This window comes from Coregonus lavaretus (assembly GCF_964263955.1).
Source record: "Coregonus lavaretus genome assembly, chromosome: 4".
NCBI classification, from domain to species: domain Eukaryota; kingdom Metazoa; phylum Chordata; class Actinopteri; order Salmoniformes; family Salmonidae; genus Coregonus; species Coregonus lavaretus.
The window spans coordinates 21,342,848-21,370,474 of NC_139991.1; the positions used below are offsets into that span (position 1 = coordinate 21,342,848).

The window sequence follows — 27,627 nt, forward strand, 5'->3', positions numbered from 1 at the left end:
AGCTTTTTCTTGAGTCGGAAGCTTGATGAAAGCCAGTCAATATTTAGGTCACCCAGAAAATATACCTCTCTGTTGATATCACATACATTATCAAGCATTTCTTACATATTATTCAGATACTGACTGTTAGCACTTGGTGGTCTATAGCAGCTTCCCACAAGAATGTGCTTTAGGTGAGGCAGGTGAACCTGTAGCCATATTACTTCAACAGTATTTGACATGAGATCCTCTCTAAGCTTTACAGGAATGTGGCATTGAATATAGACAACAACACCACCCCCAGTGGCATTCCTGTCTTTTATGTAGATGTTATAACCATGTATTGCTACCACTGTGTCATCAAAGTGGGTATTCAATGGGCAAGGTGGGCACAGTAGCCCACACCAAGCCCAAACCAGCCCAACATGGACTAGCCCACAACAAGCCCAACACAGGTTAGTCCAGATCAGCCCAACACAGGCCAGCCCACACCAGCCCAACAAGGGATAGCGTACACCAACCCATCACAGGCTAGCCCACACCAGCCCAAGATGGGCCAGCCCACACCAAGCCCAATGCGGGTTAGCCCACACCAAGCTCACACCAGCCCGACACGGGTTAGCCTAGAATAGCCAAACACAGGCTAGCCCATATCAGCCCTACACAGGCCAGCCCACACCAAGCCCAACAGGTGCTAGCCCAGACCAAGCCTAGCACAGGATAGCCCACACCAAGCCCAGCTAGAGGCGGGCGCTCATTCAAATTTTGGGGGGTGTGGTTGCACACAGTTATTTTTGTGCAACCATTACTGAGAATGTCGTTCCAGTTTTTGTATTTTGTGATCCCCATTTGTTTACATTTTTAAAAACTCAACAGTTTCAGTAAAAATGTATAATAGTAACAACTTGGTTGTCTTTCTGATACAATGTATCAAATTCCCTAAATACCTTTAAGGCTTGAAAATTATGCAATTTATGCATTGAATTAAATTGTAATGAACAAATTCTAAATAAATAAGTTCCTATTAAATAGACAAAAGCTCATTGGCCCAAAGTGAGCAGTATACATAAGGCCAATATTTAGCCTGCATTGGGCCCACATCGTGCCAATGTGGGTATGTCTTTTGGGCTTATTTCAGTTAAAGTGAGGGTTGCCCACCAGATATGGGTTGCCCACACTGAGCAAATGGCTTGGTTGCCAACGTGGAGCCGATGCGCAAAGGCGCATTGGCCCAATGTTGGCAGCCTACATGGGGCCAATATTTTAGCCCACATCGTGCCAATGTGGGCATGTTTGCTGGGATCCCTTCCCTCGCTCTCTCCCCCTCTCTCCCTGTCCCCTCTATTCCTATCCTCCTGTCTTTCTTCTTTAGTCTCCCTCTCGTCTCTCTTTCTTCCTCATCACTCTCTCTCCCCTACTCTCTTTCCCCCCTCCTCTCTATATCTAGGGCAAATGCCTAACTAGTAACTGTATTTTTATCCCAGTGTCTCTGCAGTCATAATGATTGTCTACCTGGTTTGGCAGAGTTGAGAGGAGCAGGGCCCAGATTAAATTAGGCTAGCAGCTATAATGAGATTAGGAGGCATCAGGGGCGTCTCTCTCTCTCTCGCTCTCGCTCTCACTCTCGCTCTCGCTCTCGCTCTCGCTCTCGCTCTCACTCTCACTCTCTCTCTCTCTCCCCCCCCCCCCCCCCCCAAGTGAACGTGGTGCCTGTGGTTACTGTTGCCATGGTTTTACTCACACACAGATCTGGAATCTCTGAATGGATGAGGTTTCCATGGTTACTAGACCAAATTCACACCGTCACAACTGTATTGTGTTATACTGTTGTGTGTGTGTGTTAGAGCACAGATATAAACTCAGTCTTTCAAAGATAATTAGTACAAATCCAAATAACTTCACAAATCTTCATTGTAAAGGGTTTAAACACTGTTTCCCATGCTTGTTCAATGAACCATAAACAATTAATTAACATGCACCTGTGGAACGGTCATTAAGACACTAACAGTTTACAGACGGTAGGCAATTAAGGTCACAGTTATGAAAACGTAGGACACTAAAGAGGCCTTTCTACTGACTCTGAAAAACACCAAAAGAAAGATGCCCAGGGTCCCTGCTCATCTGCGTGAACGTGCCTTAGGCATGCTGCAAGGAGGCATGAGGACTGCAGATGTGGCCAGGGCAATAGATTGTAATATCCGTACTGTGAGACACCTAAGACAGCGCTACAGGGAGACAGGATGGACAGCTGATCGTCCTCGCAATGGCATCCCACGTGTAACAACACCTGCACATGATCGGTACATCCGAACATCACACCTGCGGGACAGGTACAGGATGGCAACAACAACTGCCTGAGTTACACCAGGAACGCACAATCCCTCCATCAGTGCTCAGACTGTCCGCAATAGGCTGTGAGAGGCTGGACTGAGGGCTTGTAGGCCTGTTGTAAGGCAGGTCCTCACCAGACATCACCGGCAACAACGTCGCCTATGGGCACAAACCCACCGTCGCTGGACCAGACAGGAATGGCAAAAAGTGCTCTTCACTGACGAGTCGCGGTTTTGTCTCACCAGGGGTGATGGTCGGATTCGCGTTTATCGTCGAAGGAATGAGCGTTACACCGAAGCCTGTACTCTGGAGCGGGATGGATTTGGAGGTGGAGGGTCCGTCATGGTCTGGGGCAGTGTGTCACTGCATCATCGGACTGAGCTTGTTGTCATTGCGTTACAGGGAAGACATCCTCCTCCCTCATGTGGTACCCTTCCTGCAGGCTCATCCTGACATGACCCTCCAGCATGACAATGCCACCAGCCATACTGCTCATTCTGTGCATGTTTTCCTGCAAGACAGGAATGTCAGTGTTCTGCCATGGGCAGCGAAGAGCACGGATCTCAATCCCATTGAGCACGTCTCGGACCGGTTGGACCGGAGGGTGAGGGCTAGGGCCATTCCCCTCAGAAATGTCCAGGAGCTTGCAGGTGCCTTGGTGGAAGAGTGGGGTAACATCTCACAGCAAGAACTGGCAAATCTGGTACAGTCCATGAGGAGGAGATGCACAGAAGTACTTAATGCAGCTGGTGGCCACACCAGATACTAACTGTTACTTTTGATTTTGACCTCCCCTTTGTTCAGGGACACATTATTCCATTTCTGTTAGTCACATGTCTGTGGAACCTGTTCAGTTTATGTCTCAGTTGTTGAGTCTTATTATGTTCATACAAATATTTACACATGTTAAGTTTGCTGAAAATAAACGCAGTTGACAGTGAGAGGATGTTTCTTTTTTTGCTGAGTTTATAAATATGTGTATTGTAAGAGTGTGTGTTGTGTGTGTTGTTAGGTGAACCAGGAGAATGTGGTGAAGGTGGGCCACAGGCAGGTGGTCAACATGATCCGTCATGCAGGGAACAGCCTCATCATCAAAGTGGTAACGGTCAGCAGGAATATGGACCCTGAGGATACCGCACGCAAAAAAGGTACTACACCCCTACACCACGTTATGGTAGAAAAAGGTACGCACCACCTCGGTAGTAGCACAATGCTGCCCCAACAACCAACGCTATGCAAAAATGCTAAATGGATTTTGGGTGTTGAAATGTGCCAATAAAGGCCAAATTCCTTTGTTATGTCTCTGCCTCTCTCTCTCTTTATCTCTCTCTCACTCTCTCTCTGTCTCTCCATCTCGCTCTTTCTCTTAGCCCCCCCACCGCCAAAGAGAGCCCCCACCACCGCCCTGTCTATGCGCTCCAAGTCTATGACCTCTGAATTGGAAGAACTAGGTAAGGAGCAATCTGATAGGCTCTCACAAGCCTCTCTAACCACGCCCTCTTATCGATCTTTCCCTTCTGTTCCTATTCGTTTGTTATTTAGTGGGAATCAGTAAAGGTAAGGAGTGGAGCTGAACATACAGTATGTCACATACTGGTGTGGGAAGTACATCTAATATTCAACTAATTCAACATGCTGATTCATTGACGTTTTATTCATCTTTTGAACCTGTGAAGCTAAGCTGTAGTGTCAAGCCCATTGGTTCAAACCAAGACATGCTGTTAATTATGTTAACCATGTATTATTTTAGATTGTCATATTTTTGCTATTATTTATTACGGATTTCTCCCAGTGATTTGCTGCGTCATTGCATGAGGAGTGGTCGTTTGTGAAAATACCTCCACAGATTTTTTTAGCGTAACTACCATGGAAACGAGGAGCTGGCTATTTGTAAAGATGGCATTAGAGTTGCATTAGTGTCTTCGAGTTAGAAACACAGACACGGTTGTGTGTGTGTGTGTGTGTATGTGTCTGTGTGTGAGAGCGTGCATCTGCGTGTGTGAATATGTGTCTGCGTTTGTGAGTGTGTGTATGCACGTGTGTATGGGTGAATGTGTGGTGGCCTAAGATCTTATTTGAGGGCCCATGTGTGGAATGGGAGTGCAGTGTGGTGGTAATGTGTTCTGACAGAGGGAACAGTCAGCGCTTCTGAGACGGGTTGCTCTAGAACACTGGTGAGAGGAGGAGAAACTGGTGGGCAGCTAGGGATGCACGCTACGCTATAGCACCACCCTGCTAACTCAGCTAGGGGAAAGAGAGACAGAGAAAGAAAAGGAGAAGGAGGAGGAAGAAAGAGAGAGGAACAGAGAGGGAAAATGGGAGGGAACCAGGGAGAGAGAAAAGAGAGCGAGAGGAGACCAGGAGGAAAGACAGGGCATAGGGAGAGAGAGAATCAGAGAGAGGGAGAATGGGGATGAAATTTGCAGTGTTAATTTTGGCCGCTATTTTAGATGTAGTTTTAGTCTTAAAATACCTTTTAGTCTTAGTCACGTTTGAGTCATTTCATCTTTCGTTAGTATTAGGTAAATTCGGGACAATTTTAGTGTAGTTTTAGTCACAGCCATTTTAGTCACATAATAGTCAGTGCATTTTTATCTATTAAAGCTACAATATGTAACTTTTTGGGTTACCTGACCAAATTCACATAGAAAACTGAGATATAGATCTGTCATTCGCTTTGAAAGCAAGTCTATGAAGCAGTAGATCTGTTCTGTGTGTGCTATTTCTATGCTTCCCGTTCTTAAGTTTAGTTTTTGCATCTTTTGCTTTCGGTTTTGTACACCAGCTTCAAACAGCTGAAAATACAATATTTTTGGTTATGGAAAATATATTTCACAGTGTTGTAGATGGTACAATGATTATCTATACTATACTTACTTGTTTTGTCACATAAAATGAAATTAGGCAAACTATTAGAATTTTAGCAACCAGGAAATGGCATAGTGCACCTTTAAATAATGAATATTGAGGCTACCTCTAACTTCCATCATGTGCACATGCAGATAGTCTTGTCCAACTAGGCCTACTATCCCCTTGTATAACTTAGCTGGCAACATTGATATTGTGGCAGATTGTAACCAATGCCATTCATAATTAACCATATAGGCTATAAAGCCTTGGCTACAGGTTTAACAATTTACAGCTCTGATTTTGTCTCCATCATAACTGTCAAGGGGGTAAATAACAGAGGTTTCCTTGAAAAGGGAAGAATGAGCTTTACAAAAATGCCAGAAGTATTACTGTACTCCTAATATTCAACAATTAGCATTTGTTTTTCCCATAGGAAAAAAGCAACCGCAACTCGCATTTGCGGACCGTGGCGCAAGAGCTGCAGCACAGATGAATGAATAACAGCGCACATGGGAAAATAGATCTTCTGATGTGATCAAAGCAAAAATAGTCTACATGAAAGTAAGAGAGAGAGTAAACATTGTTTCTAATTTAGGTTACTTACAAGTCAAGTGTCCTTGCTTCGCATCAGTTCAAAAGATTGACTAATGACTGAAGTGACCGCCTGGGAGCTGTGTGGGAGAGCCAGGCAGATCAGCTCAATCAGACCGGGCAACTGAAAGATGTCAATTCTACCAATGAGAGGATTGCATGAAATATGATGTATGCATGCATGCTTAGGATTGGACAAAACATACAGTATAAAACTGAACTTCATGTCAAAATAAATGTCCATTAGTCTCACGTGGAATTCTCATCTCGTCACATTTTCATTGACTAAAATGAAAAGTAACTTGTCATAGTTTTATTCCAGGGCCTCTTGTCTCGTTATTGTCATAGTTTTTGTCAGGAAAATAGGTAGTTGACAAGTGTTTTTCATCATAGTTATTGTTGACGAAATTAACACTATGTGCAAGGTAGGAAACAGGAGACACACTTTACACATCAATAACACTACTGAATGAACACAGTGGGAGGAAAAGAAGAGAGAGATCGAGAAAGAGAGGAGCAGATACATGAAGGGACAGGGGAGCTGTAGAGATAGAGAGAAGAGGAGAGGTGAAGAGAGAGCGAGAGAGAGAGAGAGAGAGAGAGAGCTCTTGCTGAACTGAAACGTGTCAGGCCAATGTCACTATTGTACATGTGTCCCTGATCTCAGTTGACACATGCATGAATTCGACTACTAATTTAGCTGTTTATTGCTGTCATGTCAGTGTATGGCTGCTCATTACAAATGTGGTATTTTGATTTTCATGCATATACATTTACAAAATGCTAATACTACATTTACAAAATGCTGCTCGACATTTACATATAACATGCTTGTCATGCAGATAATGTACACTATATGGCCAAAAGTATGTGGACACCTGTTCGTCGAACATCTCATTCCATAATCACGGGCATTAATATGGAGTTGGTCCCCCCTTTGCTGCTATAACAGCCTCCACTCTTCTGGGAAGGCTTTCCTCTAGATGTTTGAACATTGCTGCGGGGACTTGCTTCCATTCAGCCACAAGAGCATTAGTGAGGTTGGGCACTGATGTTGGGCGATTAGGCCTGGCTCGCAGTCGGCATTCCAATTAATCCCAAAGGTGTTCGATGGGGTTGAGGTCAGGGCTCTGTACAGGCCAGTCAAGTTCTTCCACACCAATCTCGACAAACCATTTCTGTATGGACTTCGCTTTGTGCACAGGGGCATTGTCATGCTGAAACAGGAAAGGGCCTTCCCCAAACTGTTGCCACAAAGTCACAGAATTGTCTAGAATGTAATTGTATGCTGTAGCGTTAAGGCCTAACCCGAACCATGAAAAACAATCCCAGGCCATTATTCCTCCTCCACCAAACTTTACAGTTGGCTCTATGCATTCGGGCAGATAGCGTTCTCCTGGCATCCACCAAACTCAGATTAGTCCGTCGGACTGCCAGATGGTGAAGCGTAATTCATCACTCCAGATAACGCGTTTCCACTGCTCCGGAGTCCAATGGCGGCGAGCTTTACACCACTCCAACCGACGCTTGGCATTGCGCATGGTGATCTTAGGCTTGTGTGCGGCTGCTCGGCCATGGAAACCCATTTCATGAAGCTCCCGACGAACAGTCCTTGTGCTGACGTTGCTTCCAAAGGCAGTTTGGAACTCGGTAGTGAGTGTTGCAACCGAGGACAGACATTTTTACGCACTATGCGCTTCAGCACTCAGCGGTCCCGTTCTCTGAGCTTGTGTGGCCTACCACTTCGCGGCTGAGCCGTTGTTGCTCCTAGACTTTTCCACTTCATAATAACAGCACTTACAGTTGCCCGGGGAAGCTCTAACAAGGTAGAAGTTTGACGAACTGACTTGTTGGAAAGGTGGCATCCAATGACGGTGCCACGTTGAAAGTCACTGAGCTCTTCAGTACAGGCCATTCTACTGCCAACGTTTGTCTATGGAGATTGCATGGCTATGTGCTCGATTTTATACACCTGTCAGCAACGGGTGTGGCTGAAATAGCCGAATCCACTAATTTGAAGGGGTGTCCACAAACTTTTGGCCATGTAGTGTACTTTTCATCAGACCCGAGTCTAATACACATATCAAATACAGAGCACTCTTTCTCTATCCCTCCCAAGCCACACTAAGGAAAAAGACAGGTGGTAAGTTACGTAGGCATGTTTCACACAAAGTCCAGTATGTTGGATGGATGACTTGAGCACTAACCCACAAATCACTGACTTGTGTCTTGGTTTTATTGACTGTATTAACAATATTTTGTTATTATATTTACAAAGTGTTTTTGTATAATTTACAAATGTGTTTTCCCCCTGAGAAAGATACCTACTCAGTATGTCATTGTCTGGTAATATTTGCATGATAAAGTTGGTACAACAAGCAGGGTTTGGTGTCAGTTCCATTCAAATTGTGCTAAACAAGTTAAATGTCTTATCTGTGATTCAATGTTTTCTGCACACATTGCAATGTGTAGCCTACTTGGACACCGCGTCTCCACATTTCCCACTGTCTATTTCCCTACGTGGGAGCATTACGAAACCGCAGGTCGGGATTTTTGACCTGGCTACATGTACTGTGAACAGCACAGCAGCTTTTCAGCATGTTTTGTTATTTCTGTATAACAAAAAATCAACATCGAAGCTGCCTCTTTTACAATGGGGGTCAATAGGAAAGAATGTTGGTTTACCCCAATTTGTGGCCGTGGTCGAGGGGAATTTCTGATTATTACGTGAATACCGACTGACTATTCAGAAAGTAAACTCAATTCCAATTCGGAATATCAGTGCACTTCCCGAATTGACTGGAAATTAAATGGACTTGACCCCAACCCTGACAACAAGTACTGTAACTTACAGTAGTAAGTTGATTTGTCATTGAATGGAGTTGTTTGCACCAATGAGAATGCATGATTTTATTCCAGTCTAATCTCTGTGCATATTGAATGGGCATCACAGACTCAATAACGTGATAACATGGTATTGTATTTCAAACATTGCTTATGTTTGAAATATGAATAGTCACATATGTGAAACATTGAACTTTGGTTTATTCAGGTAACTCAAGAACTATTAAAGGGATAGTTCACCCCAAAATCAAAGAGTGTCAGAGGTTTTCACATCTCAAACCTGGTCTGTAAAAACATGAGTTCATGCCATCTGTTTTGTTGATCCTGCAACATGAATTAGAATAAATCTGCAGTCTTCAATCCCATATGAATGGACAGATTGGCAACATATAGGCAATAATGTTATATAGCAGGATCTAGACGGCATAACAGATTGCATGGGGTATGGATGAAGTTAGAGTGGTTTCATTAACTGAAGTGGCATTGGAAACAGAACCTATACACATCATGCCTCAGAAAATAGAAGAAGTCACCCATAGTGTCAGAATATGTGTGTATGTTCGTATGATTCTGTGTGTGTGTGTGTGTGTGTGTGTTTGTGCGCATTTCTCTGTGTGTGTGTGTGTGTGTGTGTGTTAGAGGTTGTTACTAATATGTCCTGGTTAAGGCTGAATCCACTCTCTTCCCTCTGTGTGTAGATGGTCAGAAGAAGAGGATATGTTTTCAAGTCACTCTAAGTACAGTAACATCCCCAAATGCATGGAGGCTTTACAAAAACGAATACAACTAAATATTACATAATATAAGCTTAAAGGCTTGCACGGCTTCCAAGGCTGGCCTCTTCCCAAAATTACATGTTTTTTAATTTTATTTTATTGTGTTCCTTTTTTCTCCGTTTCAGCCTCAGTTTAGTTTAGAAATTGAGGAAGGTGTCATGAAAATGACTGGCTTGCGAACGCATTTTACCCATTACATTTTTAGGCTTAAGGAAGTCCCGCCCTATTTACCCTGTCACTCATAGAGGGTGGGGTTTGTCTTGCAGATAAAGTGGACGAGGTGTCACCTTCCCAGAAGGCCGTGGACATGAAGGTGGCCACCATTAAGCCACGCCCCTCCAGCCGCTGTTTGGTCACACCTACTGACATGAATGTGAGTTACTCCACACAGTATAATATATGCCATTTAGCAGACGTTTCTATCTAAAGCAATGTACAGTACGGAATTGGTCAATACTTATTGTTTTGTGGATATGTCAAACTCTAACCCTACCCAACTCTGGTTTACAGTCCATGAACGACCGCCAGGGTGGTGTGGCAGTGGTACCACCCACCGTGCCAGGCAGTCCTAGAGGGGGGGCATTACTGGGCATACTTGCCAAGGGTGGCACCATGAGGAGACAGAAGTCCATAGGTGTGTGTGTGTGTGTCTAATGTATGGCCCCACTTTACCATGATTACCGTTTCCAGAGAGTTCACTTCAGAGAGTAACTGGCTTCATTAAGTGTGATAATGGAGAAATTAGAGTGATCCACTTGCCAAATTGTGCTCTGAGGCGACAATATTATAACCCATTACCCATACACTGAAACCACAGTCTATGATGAAGCAATAGTATTTAATAGAAACTAATTATATTTATGGTCCATCCAATTCATCACGCCACTCAGAGCCAATAGTAGCCCAAAGGCAGGTCTGTGTGTTATGACTGCACTAGCTTCAGTAGATAGTAACTTCAGTATATGCAGTAGCTTGAGCATACTTTGTAATATCTGGAACATAGAAGGCAATCCTCACACCTGACCCATAGACAACTTCCTAAAACTGATTACAGAATTAAAAAGGTTAAGTGAACTATCCCCAAAATGTATCTCGATAAGAAAGGTGAAATGGAATAGAATCACACATGTAAAATTGACAGATATCTCTTTCTCTCTCTCTCCATCTCTCATTATCTCTCATTATTTCTCTCTCTCTCAGGTAGAACAGAAGAGGAGAAGACGCTCCTCACCCCTCCCCCGCTCAAGTTCACCCGCAGCCTCTCCATGCCAGACACGTCCGAGGACATCCCCCCTCCCCCGGCCATCTCCCCCCCGTCGCCCCCCTCCTCCTACAACTCTCCCTCCATCTCCCCCACGCCACGGGGCTACGGCACCACCCGACCGGGCCTCACCCTCAACTCCGCTGGAAAATGTTCCACTACCCTAGGCAACCGCACGTTAGATGTAGGGACGCTAAGGCGAGGTTATCACCGCCAGAGCTCAGAACAGTACGATAGTAGAAGCCGAGGACGGGCACCCGTGCCCGAGAACCCGTACTCGGAGGTTGGCAACAAGGCGCTGTACGTGCCCGCCAAGCCAGCGAGGAGGAAGGGCATGCTGGTCAAGCAGCCCAATGTGGAGGACAGCCCAGAGAAGACTTGCTGCGCCCCGCCCTCAGGCGCCGTTTCCATGCCGACCACACCCACTGAGAGGACCGTCTCGTCCATTCCCATCCCCACCATCATCGTCAAGGAGCCGTCCACCAGTAGCAGTGGAAAGAGCAGCCAGGGCAGCAGTATGGAGATCGAGCCCACCACACCCGAACACCCACCATTAACGCCTGGGGCAGGGGGCAGGGGGCTGAGGCCTGAAGACCCAATTGTCAACAACCCCTTTGCGGCTGCCATCGCAGGGGCAGTGAGGGACCGGGAGAAAAGGCTGGAGGCGCGGAGGAACTCGCCCAGCTTCCTCTCCACCGACATGGGGGATGAGGACTTGGGAGACCCTGCCCCGCGCCTACGCCAGTCCAAGTCCATCGATGAGGGGATGTTCAGCAACGACGAGCACCTGCGGAGGATAATGGCGCCCCCGCCGGCCGCCACCCTGCTGCGGTCCCAAGAAGGGGGTGACCGTGGGGGTAACGTGACAGACTTTAACACCCCTGAGCCCGGCCAGGTGGTGAGGGAGCCCCTGACCGCGCGTACCGGCCAGTACCCCAACCTGGACAGCCCCGTCAGTCTCCCGGCCACCTACAGCTCCAACGGAGGAGGGGGCTACATGCACCCCGTCACGGGTAAGGCCCTGGACCCTAACTCGCCCCTCGCCCTGGCGCTGGCGGCCCGGGACAGAGCCATGAAGGAGCAGACGCAAACGACCATGGCGACGCAAGCCCCACCCCCTTCTCAACCTCAACCGCATCCCAAGAGCGATGCCCCCCAGTCCCTCCCCCCCAACCCCCACAAACCTGGCCTCAATCAGCCCCTCTTCATCAATACCAAGCTCCGCTCCAGCATTGAGGCGGGCTTCGCCACCTCCACGACAACCCTGGGGCGAGGCAGAGGGGGGGGCCTGAGGAGGCAGATGACGGAGCAGAAGTACGAGTTGGACGGAGCGAGGGAGGAGAGGCAGCAGGCGGCGGAGGATGGGAAGAGCATACAGATCGACGTTGTGGACACGTCACAACCGCAGAAAGCGGCCGGGCTGCTGATGGTGCACACCAAAAACAGCCCAGAGGGGGACGACAGGGGGCAGGAGAACACACCAGCCCAGGACAACAGCATCCCCAGCGAACTGAGAGACCCCAACCAGCCAAACCCCTCCACCAACAGCCACAGTACCAAACCCCTGCCCCCCGTGCCGCGGGGGAAGAGCATCACGGCTGGGGGATCGGTGGACGAGCCAGTCAAGCTGCCCTTCCGCATGCCCCCTCCCCCACTGGCCTCGGTGGACATCGAAGAGGTGGAGGAGTTTGACTTCTCCGAGCCCCTGCCGCCGCCGCTGGAGTTCGCCAACAGCATTGACATCCCTGAGGACCAGGCAACGACCATCGCTGAGTTGCTCAAGCAACGGGACCAAGAGAGACGCAACGGGATGGGGGCCAGGGGGCCACATCCACCTTCCTACTACACCCACGCCCCGCCCCCTGTCGGCCAGTTCAGACGGGGGAGCGGGATATCCAACTGCGTGCCCCCACCCTCCTACCCCCCTCCGCCCCCCGATGGTGGCTTTGAGCAAGGTGTCACTGACTCAGGCATCGAGGAGGTAGACAGTCGCAGCAGTGGAGACCCCCATATGGAGACTACCAGCACCGTTTCCACAATTTCCAGCATCTCTATACTGTCGTCGGAGGGCGGGTACAACAACGCCCTGGAGAACACTTCTATGGTCTATACTGACGGCCAGGCTTACCTTGACGACCGACCACCAGTTCCCCCCAAGCCAAAAAACAAGCCTGTCATCAACAAGAACACTGCACTTTACCACGACGTCCTCATGGAGGAATCCCTGGACTCCTTCGGGGCGCCCCCTCCCCCTCCACCCGGGTCCATGTCCCCCCCGGACCTCCCCTGGACCCCCACCCATCGGTCGTCCAAGCTGTGGGGCGAACCCCCGGAGCTAAGGAGCCCACCCACGCCCGACCCCAAGGCCACGGTTATCAACGAGCTGAGCTCCATCTTATCACAGATGCACCGGCCCAAACCGGGGGACTCCCTGGACTCACCCACCACAGGGGCCAGGGGTGGCTTTGGAACCAGGTAACACATAAATCTACTTTACCTTTGACCTTTAGCACTTACACTGACACCTCTAACCTTTGACCTTTAAACAAACCCCTACCCTCCATCTCCAAAGAGCCAAGCTGCGGGCATTAAGAATGTTAGAATGTCTATATTTTCTCTTTTTATATATCCATTTGCTGATCAAATATTCCCTCTAAAACAGCAACCAACCAATAGTCATTTGGGAACATAAGCCTAGCTAGCTACTGTCATCTTATTAAAGTACTACTCTAGCCCAAGGTTTTCCAAACTCGGTCCTGGACTCCCCCTGGGTGCACGTTTTGGTTGTTTCCATAACACTACTCAGCTGATTCAAATAACCAACTCATCATCAAGCTTTGATTATTTGAATCAGCTGTGTAGTGCTAGGATAAAAACCAAAACGTGAACCCAGGGGGGGACACCAGGACCAGGTTTGGAATACCCTGCTCTAGCCCATCCTCTCGTAAATAATTCCACTTTCTGGTATATTTCCTCAGTTAGCCCTAATGATGCAGTTAGGGGACACCTAAGACACCTGCTACCGGGTCATTCCACCAATAGAGTGCCTTTTGGGTAGTGTAATTTGGTTAAAAAAAAGAAATAACGTTTTTATTACATTTGTATTTCTAATTCTAACATTCTGTCATAGCCCAAGGTGTTCAACTTCATAAAAAACATTCTAAAGAAAAAATAGATTAAAATTACTAGAGTAACTAAGTGCCAATTAAGTGCCAATTAAAGTAACATTGTTGACCGTAACTGGGTTACATATTTAGTCTTAAATCAGCTGTAAATCCCTTTGTGACAGAGGGAAGCTTGATGTGTGCTACAGGGAGGGGCAATTGAATGCAAGCATCACAAAAAATGAAATTGTGAAAACATTTCTAGCATTCAATTTTCTACCACAAAACTAAAAATGTTTGGGTTAAGTGGGTTGAAATCTTCCTAGAAGTCAGAAAAACATGACGGTGGACAATGCAGATTTTTTTGCAAGTCTTTATTCATATTATAAATCAGATGTATTACATTTTCCATGTGGTTTATATTAAAGGGCACTTTATTTAATGTAACAGGCTTTTAAAATTCAATATTGGTGCACATTTTTTACTTACAATATCAAAGGCATTCAAAATGCACTCGCTGTTATAGATGGTTTCAGCTGCAATACTAGCTAAGTCATCTGAATTTTGCATGTAACGTTAGCCACAATGCTACACTAGCTAAGTGCTAACTACATTGCGATGGAGCCACAATGATAGCTATGGCTAGCTTTATCCACAATGCTAGCTAAGCCTCTGACATTATGTTTATGCCATAGGTCATGCGTGCATTGTGTATGTTATGTTGGACCTCCATTAAGGGGTATTAGCCAAGTTAGAAAGACTCTGAGATGTCAATGGTCTTATTGAGGAGGGAGCATAAACATGCTGTGCCAGCTGGAGCTCTGGCCATTGCCAATACGGTTGATGCCGTAGTTGATGTAATGGTGGCAGTAGGCTTAGTAGTGCTAAATACTAGGCCTTCCACAGCAGAATCAGCCGAGGGTCATGCCATGGTGTGGATGCTGCTGAGTTTTACATTATCTTGGATGTTCTGTCCTGTTTTGTCAATTTGAGAGGGGAAGGTGTTTAGTAGACATCACAACAAGGTGATGAGACTGTGCGTGCATGCGTGTGTGCATCTCAGGGTTGTGGTCAATTCTAATTGAAAGCAGTCAATTCGAAAGTGATTTGAATTTTTTTTTTTTTATGGAAAAACTTTAAATAAATAGCTTCTCATTTTCATTTTATTGAGAAGTCATTGAAGATAGATGTCATTTTTTCAATGAATTAATACATTCAGTTTGCTTCCTGAATTGACAGCCTTCATTTCGAATTGACCCCAACCCTGGTGTGTGTGTGTGTGTGTGTGTGTGTGTGCATTCTTTCAGGTAGCTCATGCTTTTTAAAACTGTCCTTCCTCTTTCGTAATGAAGAATAAAAAAATATGTTAAATTATTCACGGGTCACATGCATTTTGTATGAAATGCACCATCCTTCATCGCTCAGGTGTAAAGGGGAGGAAAAAGAGAAATATATATGTCCTCCTCCTTTCTCTTTATCTCTGTCTCCTCTTCCCCCTGTCTGTATCTCATTAAGATGAGGATGGAAGGGGGTGGAAGTATTTAAGTAAGAGGGGTTGGCTCTTTGCTCTATTTCTAATAGGAGGTTAGCGGTGGGTTTCTGCTCTACTTGTGTTGACAGGAAATGGTTGCCTGACGACTTAAAATGAATTCTTCCACTGCTCTATGTTTGCTACATAATTCAGTCTGAGACTGCCATCATTGAAGCAAATGGTGACGTCAAAATGAGGGGTGTTGTACAAAACAAAGTCATCAACGATTGGATCGGCATCCAGAGGTTTAAGAGTAGAGGCAGCTGCACTTTGATAAATAGTATCACCATAATCAAGAACAGGTAGAAAGGTTGACTGCACAATCTGCTTCCTGCTGACTAGAGAGAGACAATATATTTTTCTGTTGCCTCTGAGAATTCCATTAAAATACATTTCAATTCAAGAAGCTTTATTTATTTATTGGCATGTGTTAGGTTTTTATTATGACAGATAAGACAAGAGGGTGCCCTGTAGCGTTGAGGTCTTTCTGGGAGCTGTTAGGTCTAATAGATTAAAGAGTCCTCAGTGTTTGACTATGGAATGTGTTAGAGAATGTGTTTTTGTCACCAAAGCCCCATATACTACCCACCACTGTGACCTGTACGCTCTTGTTGGCTGGTCCTCACTACATATTAGTCGCCAAACCCACTGGCTCCAGGCCATCTATAAATCACTGCTAGGCAAATCCCCACCTTATCTTAGCTCATTGGTCACCATAGCAACACCCACCCGTAGTATGCGCTCCAGCAGGTATATCTCACTGGCCATCCCCAAAGCCAACACCTCCTTTGGCCGCCTTTCCTTCCAGTTCTCTGCTGCAAATGACTGGAACGAACTGCAAAAATCTCTGAAGCTGGAGACTCTTATCTCCCTCACTAACTTTAAGCATCAGTTGTCAGAGCACCTTACCGATCACTGCACCTGTACACAGCCCATCTGAAATTAGCCCATCCAACTACCTCATCCCCATATTGTTATTTATTTTGCTCATTTGCACTCCAGTATCTCTATTTGCACATAATCTCTTGGACATCTATCATTCCAGTGTTAATACTAATTGTAATTATTTTGCACTATGGCCTATTTATTGCCTTACCTCCATAACTTGCTACATTTGCATACACTGTATATATATTTTCTATTTTCTGTTGTATTTTTGACTTTATGTTTTGTTTTACCCCATATGTAACTCTGTGTTGTTGTTTTTATCGCACTGCTTTGCTTTATCTTGGTTAGGTCGCAGTTGTAAATGAGAACTTGTTCTCAACTGGCTTACCTGGTTAAATAAAGGTGAAATAAAAAATAAATAAAAATAAATAAAGAGCCAGAAGGGAGAGAGTGGCCTATATAGCTACCTGGTTGAAAAAACACTCCCCCAGCCTAGTGCAGTTACTTCTCCAGTGTTTTAATTTTAAATTAAAGTTTTATTTTTAGGGGGTAGATCAGCTTTAATATTGCAGATAGACTGTGGCTTCTATCAATGTAATTGTCTGCATCATTTCCAATCCCACATATATATTGTTTTGTATATATACAGTACCAGTCAAAAGTTTGAACACACCTACTCATTCCAGGGTTTTTCTTTATTTTTACTATTTTCTACATTGTAGAATAATAGTGAATACATTTTTATTCATCACAATTTTCTTTAACCAATTTTGGTGTTTAATGCAGGTCTGACAGACAAGTTCCTTACCTTCTCCCCCTTCCACTTGCCTCCTCCATTTTTGCGGTAATGCTGCAATCAGTTGGTTGTAATTTTGGATAGAGCAGACATTTCCATATATTTATGCTAACTGCATGTGTGACATAACTCCACCAGTCCTATTTGTTGTAATATTTGTTCTGTCTTTTCTGGTGGATTAAAGGGAAATTGCAACCAGCTTTCTATGGCTTGTTTTAAAAATAGCAATATTTTGGAGATTATTTCATTTTCAAATAATCGAAAGTGAGAGGTTGTAATCTGAATAAAGGGGAAAAGGCCATTCTGATACACGGGGTAAGCCATTCTTACTGATCTGCTAGAGAACCATTTCGGATTTAAGTATAGCTTTTGTATGACTGAAGCCTTTAGTGAGAGGTACAATGCTTTCATATTTAATAATTTCTGCTCTCCGAGTTCATATTCATTATATAAATAGGCCTGTTTAGTTTTGTCTGGCTTGCTGTTCCAAATAAAGTGGAATATTTTTTGCTCATATAATTTAAAAAACAAGTCATTAGGTGTAGACAGGGCCATAAGTAAATAGGTATACTGGGATATGACTAAAGAGTTAATCAGGGTGATGTTTCCACAAATAGACAGGTATTGTCCTTTCCATGGTAGCAAGATCTTATCTATTTTTGCTAACTTTCTATTAAAATGTATTGTAGTGAGATTATTTATTTATTTCCGGATATTAATATTTATCCAGTGTTTGCAGATCTGTTTGTGGACTAGGTATGAGTAAATGATATGGTGATGGTTTACACTACACCTATCCTTCCAATGGACTGACCAGAGCTTCCTTCCGCTATATTGCTTACAGCTTTCTGGTTCCCCACAGATCTGCAAACACAGAAGAGAGAGGGGCTAAGGAAAGGTTGGAGGTGAGGGAAGAGTTAGGTGTTTGGGACTGGCATATTCTGTCCATTTCAAGCTGATTGATTAGAATAAGTTGGACCAATGATATTGACTGAGTCAGAGTCCACATGATTGGATAGAGGCGACAACGTGCCGTTTCACTGAGTAAAAAAAAAAAAAAAACTTGTTATTGAAAACCGATATACTACATATTGTAGGTTAAAGGGAAAGGTGGCACTGTACTGCATAGTACAGCCTGAGGGAAGGAGAGAGATCATATAGAACAGTTGAAGTGAGGAAGCGTGTGAGGGAGCAGGTAGCAGAAGGGGCAAGGTGCCCTGTATCTGAGCGCATGGAGCAGATGGATATGAAAGAGAGGGTGGCCTATATTATCTCTCTCTCTCTCTCTCTCTCTCTCTCTCTCTCTCTCTCTCTGTCTCTCTCTGTCTCTCTCTCTCTCTCTCTCTCTGTCTCTCTCTCGGGCCTTCCATCTCTCTTTATATCTCTGTATCTCTCTCTCTCTGTCTCTTTCTTTTTGTCTCAGTTCCCCTTCTCTCTCTCTCTCTCTCTCCCCCTCTCTCTCTCTGACTTAGACAGGGTCATAAGAAACAGTCTCTCTCCGTCTTAAGCGTTCAGCACAGCAGAACCAGCCCAGATTTGCACTTCCTCCTTTTTAGCATTCTTACATTTTTTTACCTTTCAATTTTATCCCTGTCTTTTAGGTTCACAGATTAGTGTGCCAGCGAACGAAAGGGGTTGCCTAGCAACGAGTTGATGAGAGCAGCCTTGAGGCTCGCCGGAGTGATGTCAGTCCGATTATAGTGTCGGGGGGGGGGGGGGGGCTAACTCTCAGTAGGGTTCAGTGTCATCACAGTGTGCACATCCACATCACGTGCAACCTCCTTTACTAGGCCACGGTTACATAACATATCGGAGTGTTTGTGAGACTAAGTGTGTGATTCTGTGTGTGAGTGCAGGCGTGCATGTGTGATGGTGTATGGTGAGATGGAGAAAGAGTCTCTTGACTGTTTTTGTGTGTGCATTCGTATGTGTATGCATGTGTACAGTACAGTATATCTATAATGGTTAAATTCACTGCACTATGGCCTCCCAAGTGGCACAGCTGTCTAAGGCACTGCATCGCAGTGCTAGAGGCGTCACTACAGATCCGGGTTCGATCCCAGGCTGTGTTGCAGCTGGCCGCGACTGGGAGATCCATGAGCCGGCTGGGATGTCCTTGTCCCATCGCGCTCTAACGACTCCTTGTGGCGGCCGGGCGCATGCACACTGACTTCGGTCGTCAGCTGTACGGTGTTTCCTCCGACACATTATTATGCTGGCTTCCGGGTTAAGCGAGCAGTGGGTCAAGAAACAGTGCGGCTTGGTGGGGTCGTGTTTCGGAGGACGCATGGCTCTCGACCTTCGCCTCTCTCGAGTCCGTACGGGAGTTGCAGCGATGGGACAAGACTGTAACTACCAATTGGATATCACGAAAAAGGGGTAAAAAGTACTAACTAAAAAATAAAATATCATTTCACTGCACTAATAAGTTCAAGCATCCAGTACTAACTCTGTAGAAAATGGCTCAGATGATGTTGTGTATGCTCTCTAATGACACAGTCAAAGCTGAGCCATTTATACACAGTAAAACCATTCAGCTTCTGGGCTGTTATATCTACTATGGAAGGTTGGAGCGAAAGCTTGGTCATTAAACTCGATAAGCAAGCAAGTCAGAAAATATAATTTCTGGTATCATTGCTGGATAATGTTTGGTGTGTGTGTGCGATGAGCGCACACATGCATATGTGTGTGGTGTGTCTGCATGTGTGTGTGCGTGCCCATGTGTGTGGTCAAGGATGTGTTTTGCTCTGGCACAGTAGGCTATTGACACCCTCATCCCACCTTGTCAGCCTGATGGTATTGATTGTGATCACAGGTTCAACAGCAAAGTATTGATCAGTTAGAAATGGATCAGTGGGTCAGATAACGAAGCATCAACTTTTTATTATGCAAAGCTGCTCAAGTGCATTCATGGGGCATATACAGTACAGGGGCATGCACAGTATATGTGAAATAGACCAGACTATGACTGTTAGAGGAAATTATGACTGTGAAGTGAATTTTTTGTTTCCCATCTACACAAGCAGGGAATCACATTGGCGTGAGTTAAAGGTCGCTGGTTCTAATCCCCGAGCCGACTAGGTGAAAAATCTGTCGATGTGCCCTTGAGCAAGGCACTTAACCCTAATTGCTCCTGTAAGTCGCTCTGGATAAGAGCGTCTGCTAAATGACCAAAAATAAAAAATAAATAAAAAAATTGTCAGTTTAGAAGGACGTATGTTTGTTCTTCACTGCATTTTGTCACATTTTCTTTCTCACTTTTTTCCCCTTTCTGTGTGTGTGTGTGTGTGTGTGTGCGTGCGTGATTGTGTCTCTCCATGTGTTTTGTCGTTGTGTCTCATCTTTTCATGTGTCCTCTGTTTCACTCAATCTCTCACTCCATCCTCCTTACTCCATCACGATGACTTCCTGTGGAAAAGCTGGTGCTGAAAAAACAAGCTGTAAGTTTTACCCATGGTGCAAAGTGCTACAGGTCCAGAGGAGGGACTGAGTGCTTTCACATTGGCCCAATTCCATTTGGGCCAAATAACGCCCTTTCCCAATTCACTTCCCCTCCCTAACTTCCCTCAGGGTTATCCATATAGTACGAGGGAAAGAGGGGACAACCAACCCGGTCGTCAAGGGCTGCTGTGTCTTCTGGTTTTGTCCATACTTAGGAGTGTAATTACAGTATATTAAATGACTTCTACACATATATTAGTCGATGAATTAGCAGGCATTGCAGCCCTTCAGAGCCCGATCAGTATGGAACCACAGAAGGAAGTTTAGAGGGGGAATTGAATGAGGGTGTTAATCTGAATGGAATGGAGCATAGTTGTGTGTTTTGGGGGGAGGTGATGGGTTTGCCCTGTGTGTCCCTGCTCTCACTCCATACGCCTCTTCATCCATCTCCCCATCGATCCATCACTCCATCTGGCGCTGCACAAATCTCTGTGGTCCGTGGGGGGCTGATATGTACACTACACACTACACTGTTCGTAAAAATTTTAAATTTACATTAGATTGCAAACCAGATCTAGGTTCTGTCTTCTCTCCCTCTTGTGTTGAGTCTCAAGCCCACTGCATGTTTGTGCTAGGTATATTTTTTTGTGAGTTGAGGATACTGTGATGCTGAAGCCAGATGGTCAAATGGTATTCTTCTGAAATGAACTGCTGGACATGAGAGTAATAATCACTTCATAATGATTATTCCCAGCTGAGCTGACCTCAAATACTGTATAATCCTCTTCCTCGATATGTTGCATTGTTGTTCTGTGTACAGTTCAACTACCAAAAGACTTGTATGAACGCATGCACATAGATGTACTCTCTAAACACGCACACACACACTCAGATATAGAGAGTGAATCACATTAGGACATGCTCTGTGGACTTAATGCTGCAAGCTTCCCTCCGGCCTCAGTGCTCTCTGAGTTTTTTTTTTCTACATGCAATGTATTGTGTGTGTGTGTGTTTGTGTGTGTTCGTGTGTGTTCCTGGTTGTCGGCATTCTTCTCGTAAACAGAATCCGTCACTGTTACTGTTACTGTTTTGTTAGACTTCAGTGCGGCTTTTGACATTATCAATCATAGTCTGCTGCTGGAAAAATGTATGTGTTATGCCTTTACACCCCCTGCTATATTGTGGATAAAGAGTTACCTGTCTAACAGAACACAGAGGGTGTTCTTTAATGGAAGCCTCTCCAACATAATCCAGGTAGAATCAGGAATTCCCCAGGGCAGCTGTCTAGGCCCCTTACTTTTTTCAATCTTTACTAACGACATGCCACTGGCTTTGAGTAAAGCCAGTGTGTCTATGTATGCGGATGACTCAACACTATACACGCCAGCTACTACAGCGACTGAAATGACTGCAACACTTAACAAAGAGCTGCAGTTAGTTTCAGAATAGGTGGCAAGGAATAAGATAGTCCTAAATATTTCAAAAACTAAAAGCATTGTATTTGGGACAAATCATTCACTAAACCCTAAACCTCAACTAAATCTTATAATGTGGAAATTGAGCAAGTTGAGGTGACTAAACTGCATGGAGTCACCCTGGATTGTAAACTGTCATGGTAAAAACATGTTGATACAACAGTTGCTAAGATGGGGAGAAGTCTGTCCATAATAAAGCGCTACTCTGCCTTCTTAACAACACTATCAACAAGGCAGGTCCTACAAGCCCTAGTTTTGTCGCACATGGACTACTGTTCAGTCGTGTGGTCAGGTGCCAGAAAGAGGCCCTTAAATGTACACAGAGAGCTAACATTAATAATATGCATGTCAATCTCTCATGACTGTGGAGAGAGAGTGGAGGAGAGATTGACTTCATTTTTGTAAGAAGTGTTGACAAGCTCGGACGCCAATGCATACCCCACAAGACATGCCACCAGAGGTCTCTTCACAGTCCCCAAGTCCAGAACAGACTATGGAAAGCGCACAGTACTACATAGAGCCATGAATACATGGAACTCTATTCCACATCAGGTAACTGATGCAAGCAGTAGAATCAGATTTAATAAACAGATAAAAATACACCTTATGGAACAGCGTGTACTGTGAAGAGACACACATACACAGGTACAGACACACGCATACGCACACAAACGCTAGCGCATGCACTCTACACACAAGTACAGTACATTGTAATATTGTTGTATGGTGGTATTATACATTTTGTATTGTAGATATGTAGTGGTGTAATAATGTTATATGATGTACTGTTTTATCCTTTGTTTTATGTGTGATGTAAGTGCCTTAATGTGTTTGGACCCCAGGAAGAGTAGTTGCTGCCTTGACAGTAGCTAATGCGGATCCCTAATAAATACAAATACATATACTGTATCGTGAACCTTAGAGGGAATGCCAGCTGAAATATGCTATGGTGAAAATCACATGAGATATAGGGTTATTTCAATTTAAATTAATTCCCCAGTCAAATACGCCACGTCCAAATGACAGTGTTTTTTTTACCAATGATGTATATAAACCCTGTATTGCAGATGCTATGTATTGGCCATTGAGAGGCTTTGAAGCCACCGGTCGGCCATATTGGCACTACCCAGAAGAAGCTGACTTCCATAGCAATTAATGGAATTCTACAGTTTTTCAATTCATGGTTTCAAGGACAAAATTACAGTGAGTGAAAAAAAGTATTTGATCCCCTGCTGATTTTGTACGTTTGCCCACTGACAAAGACATGATCTGTCTATAATTTTAATGGTAGGTTTATTTGAACAGTGAGAGACAGAATAACAACAAAAAAAATCCAGAAAATGCATGTCAAAAATGTTATAAATTGATTTGCATTTTAATGAGGGAAATAAGTATTTGACCCCTCTGCAAAACATGACTTAGTACTTGGTGGCAAAACCCTTGTTGGCAATCACAGAGGTCAGACGTTTCTTGTAGTTGGCCACCAGGTTTGCACACATCTCAAGAGGGATTTTGTCCCACTCCTCTTTGCAGATCTTCTCCAAGTCATTAAGGTTTCGAGGCTGATGTTTGGGAACTAGGCCACTCCAGGACCTTAATGTGCTTTTTCTTGAGCCACTCCTTTGTTGCCTTGGCCGTGTGTTTTGGGTCATTGTCATGCTGGAATACCCATCCACGACCCATTTTCAATGCCCTGGCTGAGGGAAGGAGGTTCTCACCCAAGATTTGACGGTACATGGCCCCGTTCATCGTCCCTTTGATGCGGTGAAGTTGTCCTGTCCCCTTAGCAGAAAAACACCCCCAAAGCATAATGTTTCCACCTCCATGTTTGACGGTGGGGATGGTGTTCTTGGGGTCATAGGCAGCATTCCTCCTCCTCCAAACATGGCGAGTTGAGTTGATGCCAAAGAGCTCCATTTTGGTCTCATCTGACCACAACACTTTCACCCAGTTCTCCTCTGAATCATTCAGATGTTCATTGGCAAACTTCAGACGGCCATGTATATGTGCTTTCTTGACCAGGGGGACCTTGCGGGCGCTGCAGGATTTCAGTCCTTCACGGCGTAGTGTGTTACCAATTGTTTTTTTGGTGACTATGGTCCCAGCTGCCTTGAGATCATTGACAAGATCCTCCCGTGTAGTTCTGGGCTGATTCCTCACCGTTCTCATGATCATTGCAACTCCACGAGGTGAGATCTTGCATGGAGCCCCAGGCCGAGGGAGATTGACAGTTATTTAGTTTCTTCCATTTGCGAATATTCGCACCACCTGTTGTCACCTTCTCACCAAGCTGCTTTGCGATGGTCTTGTAGCCCATTCCAGCCTTGTGTAGGTCTACAATCTTGTCCCCAACATTCTTGGAGAGCTCTTTGGTCTTGGCCATGGTGGAGAGTTTGGAATCTGATTGATTGATTGCTTCTGTGGACAGGTGTCTTTTATACAGGTAACAAGCTGAGATTAGGAGCACTCCCTTTAAGAGTGTGCTCCTAATCTCAGCTCGTTACCTGTATAAAAGACACCTGGGAGCCAGAAATCTTTCTGAATGAGAGGGGGTCAAATACTTATTTCCCTCATTAAAATGCAAATCAATTTATAACATTTTTGACATGCGTTTTTCTGGATTTCTTTGTTGTTATTCTGTCTCTCACTGTTCAAATAAACCTACCATTAAAATTATAGACTGATCATTTCTTTGTCAGTGGGCAAACGTACAAAATCAGCAGGGGATCAAATACTTTTTTCCCTCACTGTACTGGGGACAGTAACATTAGCAATCTCAAAAACTATACTTTAAGGATTTTTTGTAAATATATTTTTTCATTGTTTACTATGTTACTTATGTTTAGCTCCCATAATATAATTAAAAAGTATGCATTAAGGTGTCTGTAATAGAATAAATGTGGCCAAAACGAATGTAGACATGAATAAATGTATTTATATAGCTTCAAAAAAAAAACATTTAATGATGAGGGAGTGCCAAGATGTAGGCACGGTGGCTTCAACAAAGCGCCGACTACAGTTGTCTAGTGCATTGGGAAAGTATTCAGACCCATTTACTTTTTCCACATTTTGTTACGTTACAGACGTAACATTTTTTCCTTATCAATCTACACACAATATCCCATAATGACAGAGCAAAAACAGGTTTTTAGACATTTTTGCAAATGTATTAAAAGTAAAAACAGAAAACCTTATTTACATAAGTATTCAGACCCTTTGCTCAGCTCACTGATCATCCTTGAGATGTTTCTACAACTTGATTGGAGTCCGCCTGTGGTAAATTCAATTGATTGCACATGATTTGGAAAGGCACACACCTGTCTATATAAGGTCCCACAGTTGACAGTGCATGTCAGAGCAAAAACCAAGCCATGTGGTTGAAAGAACTGTCCATAGAGCTCCGACACAGGATTGTGTCGAGGCACAGATCTGGGGAAGGGTACCAAAAAATTTCTGCAGCATTGAAGGTCCCCAAGAACACAGTGGCCTCCATCATTCTTAAATGGAAGAAGTTTGGAACCATCAAGACTCTTCCAAGAGCTGGCCGCCCGGCCAAACTGAGCAATCGTGGGAGAAGGGCCTTGGTCAGGGAGGTGACCAAGAACCCGATGGTCACTCTGACAGAGCTCCAGAGTTCCACTGTGGAGATGGGAGAACCTTCCAGAAGGACAACCATCTCTGCAGCACTCCACCAATCAGGCCTTTATGGTAGAGTGGCCAGACGGAAGCCACTCCTCAGTAAAAGGCACATGACAGCCCACTTGGAGTTTCCCAAAAGGCACCTAAAGGACTCTCAGACCATGAGAAACAAGATTCTCTAGTCTGATGAGACCAAGATTGAACTCTTTGGCCTGAATGCCAAGCGTCACGTCTGGAGGAAACCTGGCACCATCCCTACGGTGAAGCATTTTGGTGGCAGCATCGTGCTGTGGGGATGTTTTTCAGTGGCAGGGACTGAGAGACTAGTAAGGATCGAGGGAAATATTAATGGAGCAAAGTACAGAGATCCTTGATGAAAACCTGCTCCAGAGCACTCAGGACCTCAGACTGGGGTGAAGGTTCACCTTCCAACAGGACAACGACCCTAAGCACACAGCCAAGACAACGCAGGAGTGGCTTCGAGACAAGTCTCTGAATATTCTTGAGTGGCCTAGCCAGAGCCCGGACTTGAACCCGATCGAACATCTCTGGAGAGACCTGAAAATAGCTGTGCAGCGACACTCAACATCCAACCTGACAGAGCTTGAGAGGATCTGCAGAGAAGAATTGGAGAAACTCCCCAAATACAGGTGTGCGAAGTTTGTAGCGTCATACTCAAGAAGACTCAAGGCTGTAAACGCTGCCAAAGGTGCTTCAACAAAGTACTGAGTAAAGGGTCTGATTACTTATGTAAATGTAATATTTCATTTTTTTATTTTAATACATTTGCAAAAAAATATTCTGTTTCTTTAAAAGAATGACCACCTGTCAGGAGGATACAGACAGCTCAAGAGATATGCTTAGATATGCAGAAAAATTAACATATTTTTTACACAAAATTAAGCATATTGATTATGGCTCTAGATTTCAGGAAAAAGCTTTTTCAGGTGTTTGAAAAATGCTAAATATGGACCACCTACTTGGTAAATAGGAAACTGTTAAATTCCAGTGAAGTAAAGTAAGGTTTAGGTAAAAATCCACTGACAACACTGCACCCTAGTGGCTCTTTCAGGTATTTCATTATAATTCTGTGCTTAGATTAGTAAAATACTGTATGTTCATGAACTTCATGTTTATTTTGAAAGCTCTAGGCGATCCCCACTTCCACACCAAGCCTCAGCAGGTTTGCCACACGTCAAGGTCAGCGAACACTACATCCATTTTACACCAGCCAGGTCTGAACACACACACACCCACACACAAATGCTGTAGTTGGGGGTTGTGAGTCACATGTGGAGGGGGAGGAGTCTGCTTCTTGCCGGAGGTTTCTATCTGGCCAAGATTCTCTAGGTTGCCATGGTCCTCTTTGGTTGCCATGTTCTGATCATTATGGTCTGGATTAGTTTGGTACAGCCACTCTATACCATAGTTCATCACTGTGCCGTACAAATGGTAGGTTCTCATGATCTCTCTTTTCTCCCTCTATTTTTTCTTTCTCTTTCTCTCTCTCTTTCACTCTCTCTCTCTCTCGCTCTCTCCAGCTCTCCAGCCTCAGGAAGCCAGCGGAACTCCAGCGTGTCCTTTGGCCTGCCCCCCTCCTCCTGCACCCCTCCTTCCAGCCTGCCCCCTCACCTCTGCAGCCCCCCGGACACCTCGTCCCTCTCCTCGCCCCCCTGCCCCTCCTCTTTACCCCACTCTGCCTCGCCCAGCCTCAGCGACATCTTCGGTCTGCCCAACCCGCCCATGGGGAGTGCGAGTGGCATCGGCAGCATGGGCGGTAGCCTTGGTGGAGGGTCCTCGTGCGGTGGCTCACGCTCCCCCTCGCCGCTCACCCTAATGCAGGCCGTAGCCGCCTCGGGCAAGCCCTTCGCCTCCAAGCCCGTGGAGCTGTGGAGCAAGCTGGACGTGGCCGACTGGCTGGACAGCCTGAATCTGTCGGAGCATAAAGACGCCTTCCTGGACAACGAGATCGAGGGCGCCCACCTGCCCTCGCTGCAGAAAGAGGATCTGATTGACCTGGGGGTGACGCGGGTGGGCCACCGCATGAACATCGAGAGGGCCCTCAAAATGCTGCAGGACAGATAAAGCCATGGGGTGTGGATTTATCTGGAACACTCTCTC

At 45.1% G+C, this 27,627-nt stretch overlaps 1 protein-coding gene across 1 annotated transcript; it reads left to right on the forward strand.

Moving 5' to 3' along the window:
- Positions 1–355: 355 nt before the first annotated feature.
- Positions 356–27,591, forward strand: LOC311128589 (SH3 and multiple ankyrin repeat domains protein 2-like; the record flags this gene model as incomplete). Its single annotated transcript, XM_084160776.1, has 8 exons — positions 356–434; positions 2,859–2,914; positions 3,323–3,458; positions 3,681–3,761; positions 9,584–9,744; positions 9,882–10,009; positions 10,576–13,107; positions 27,048–27,591. The coding sequence occupies 8 exons, from the start codon at positions 356–358 to the stop codon at positions 27,589–27,591; spliced, it is 3,717 nt and encodes a 1,238-aa protein (XP_084016902.1).
- Between the last annotated feature and the right edge of the window lie 36 nt (positions 27,592–27,627).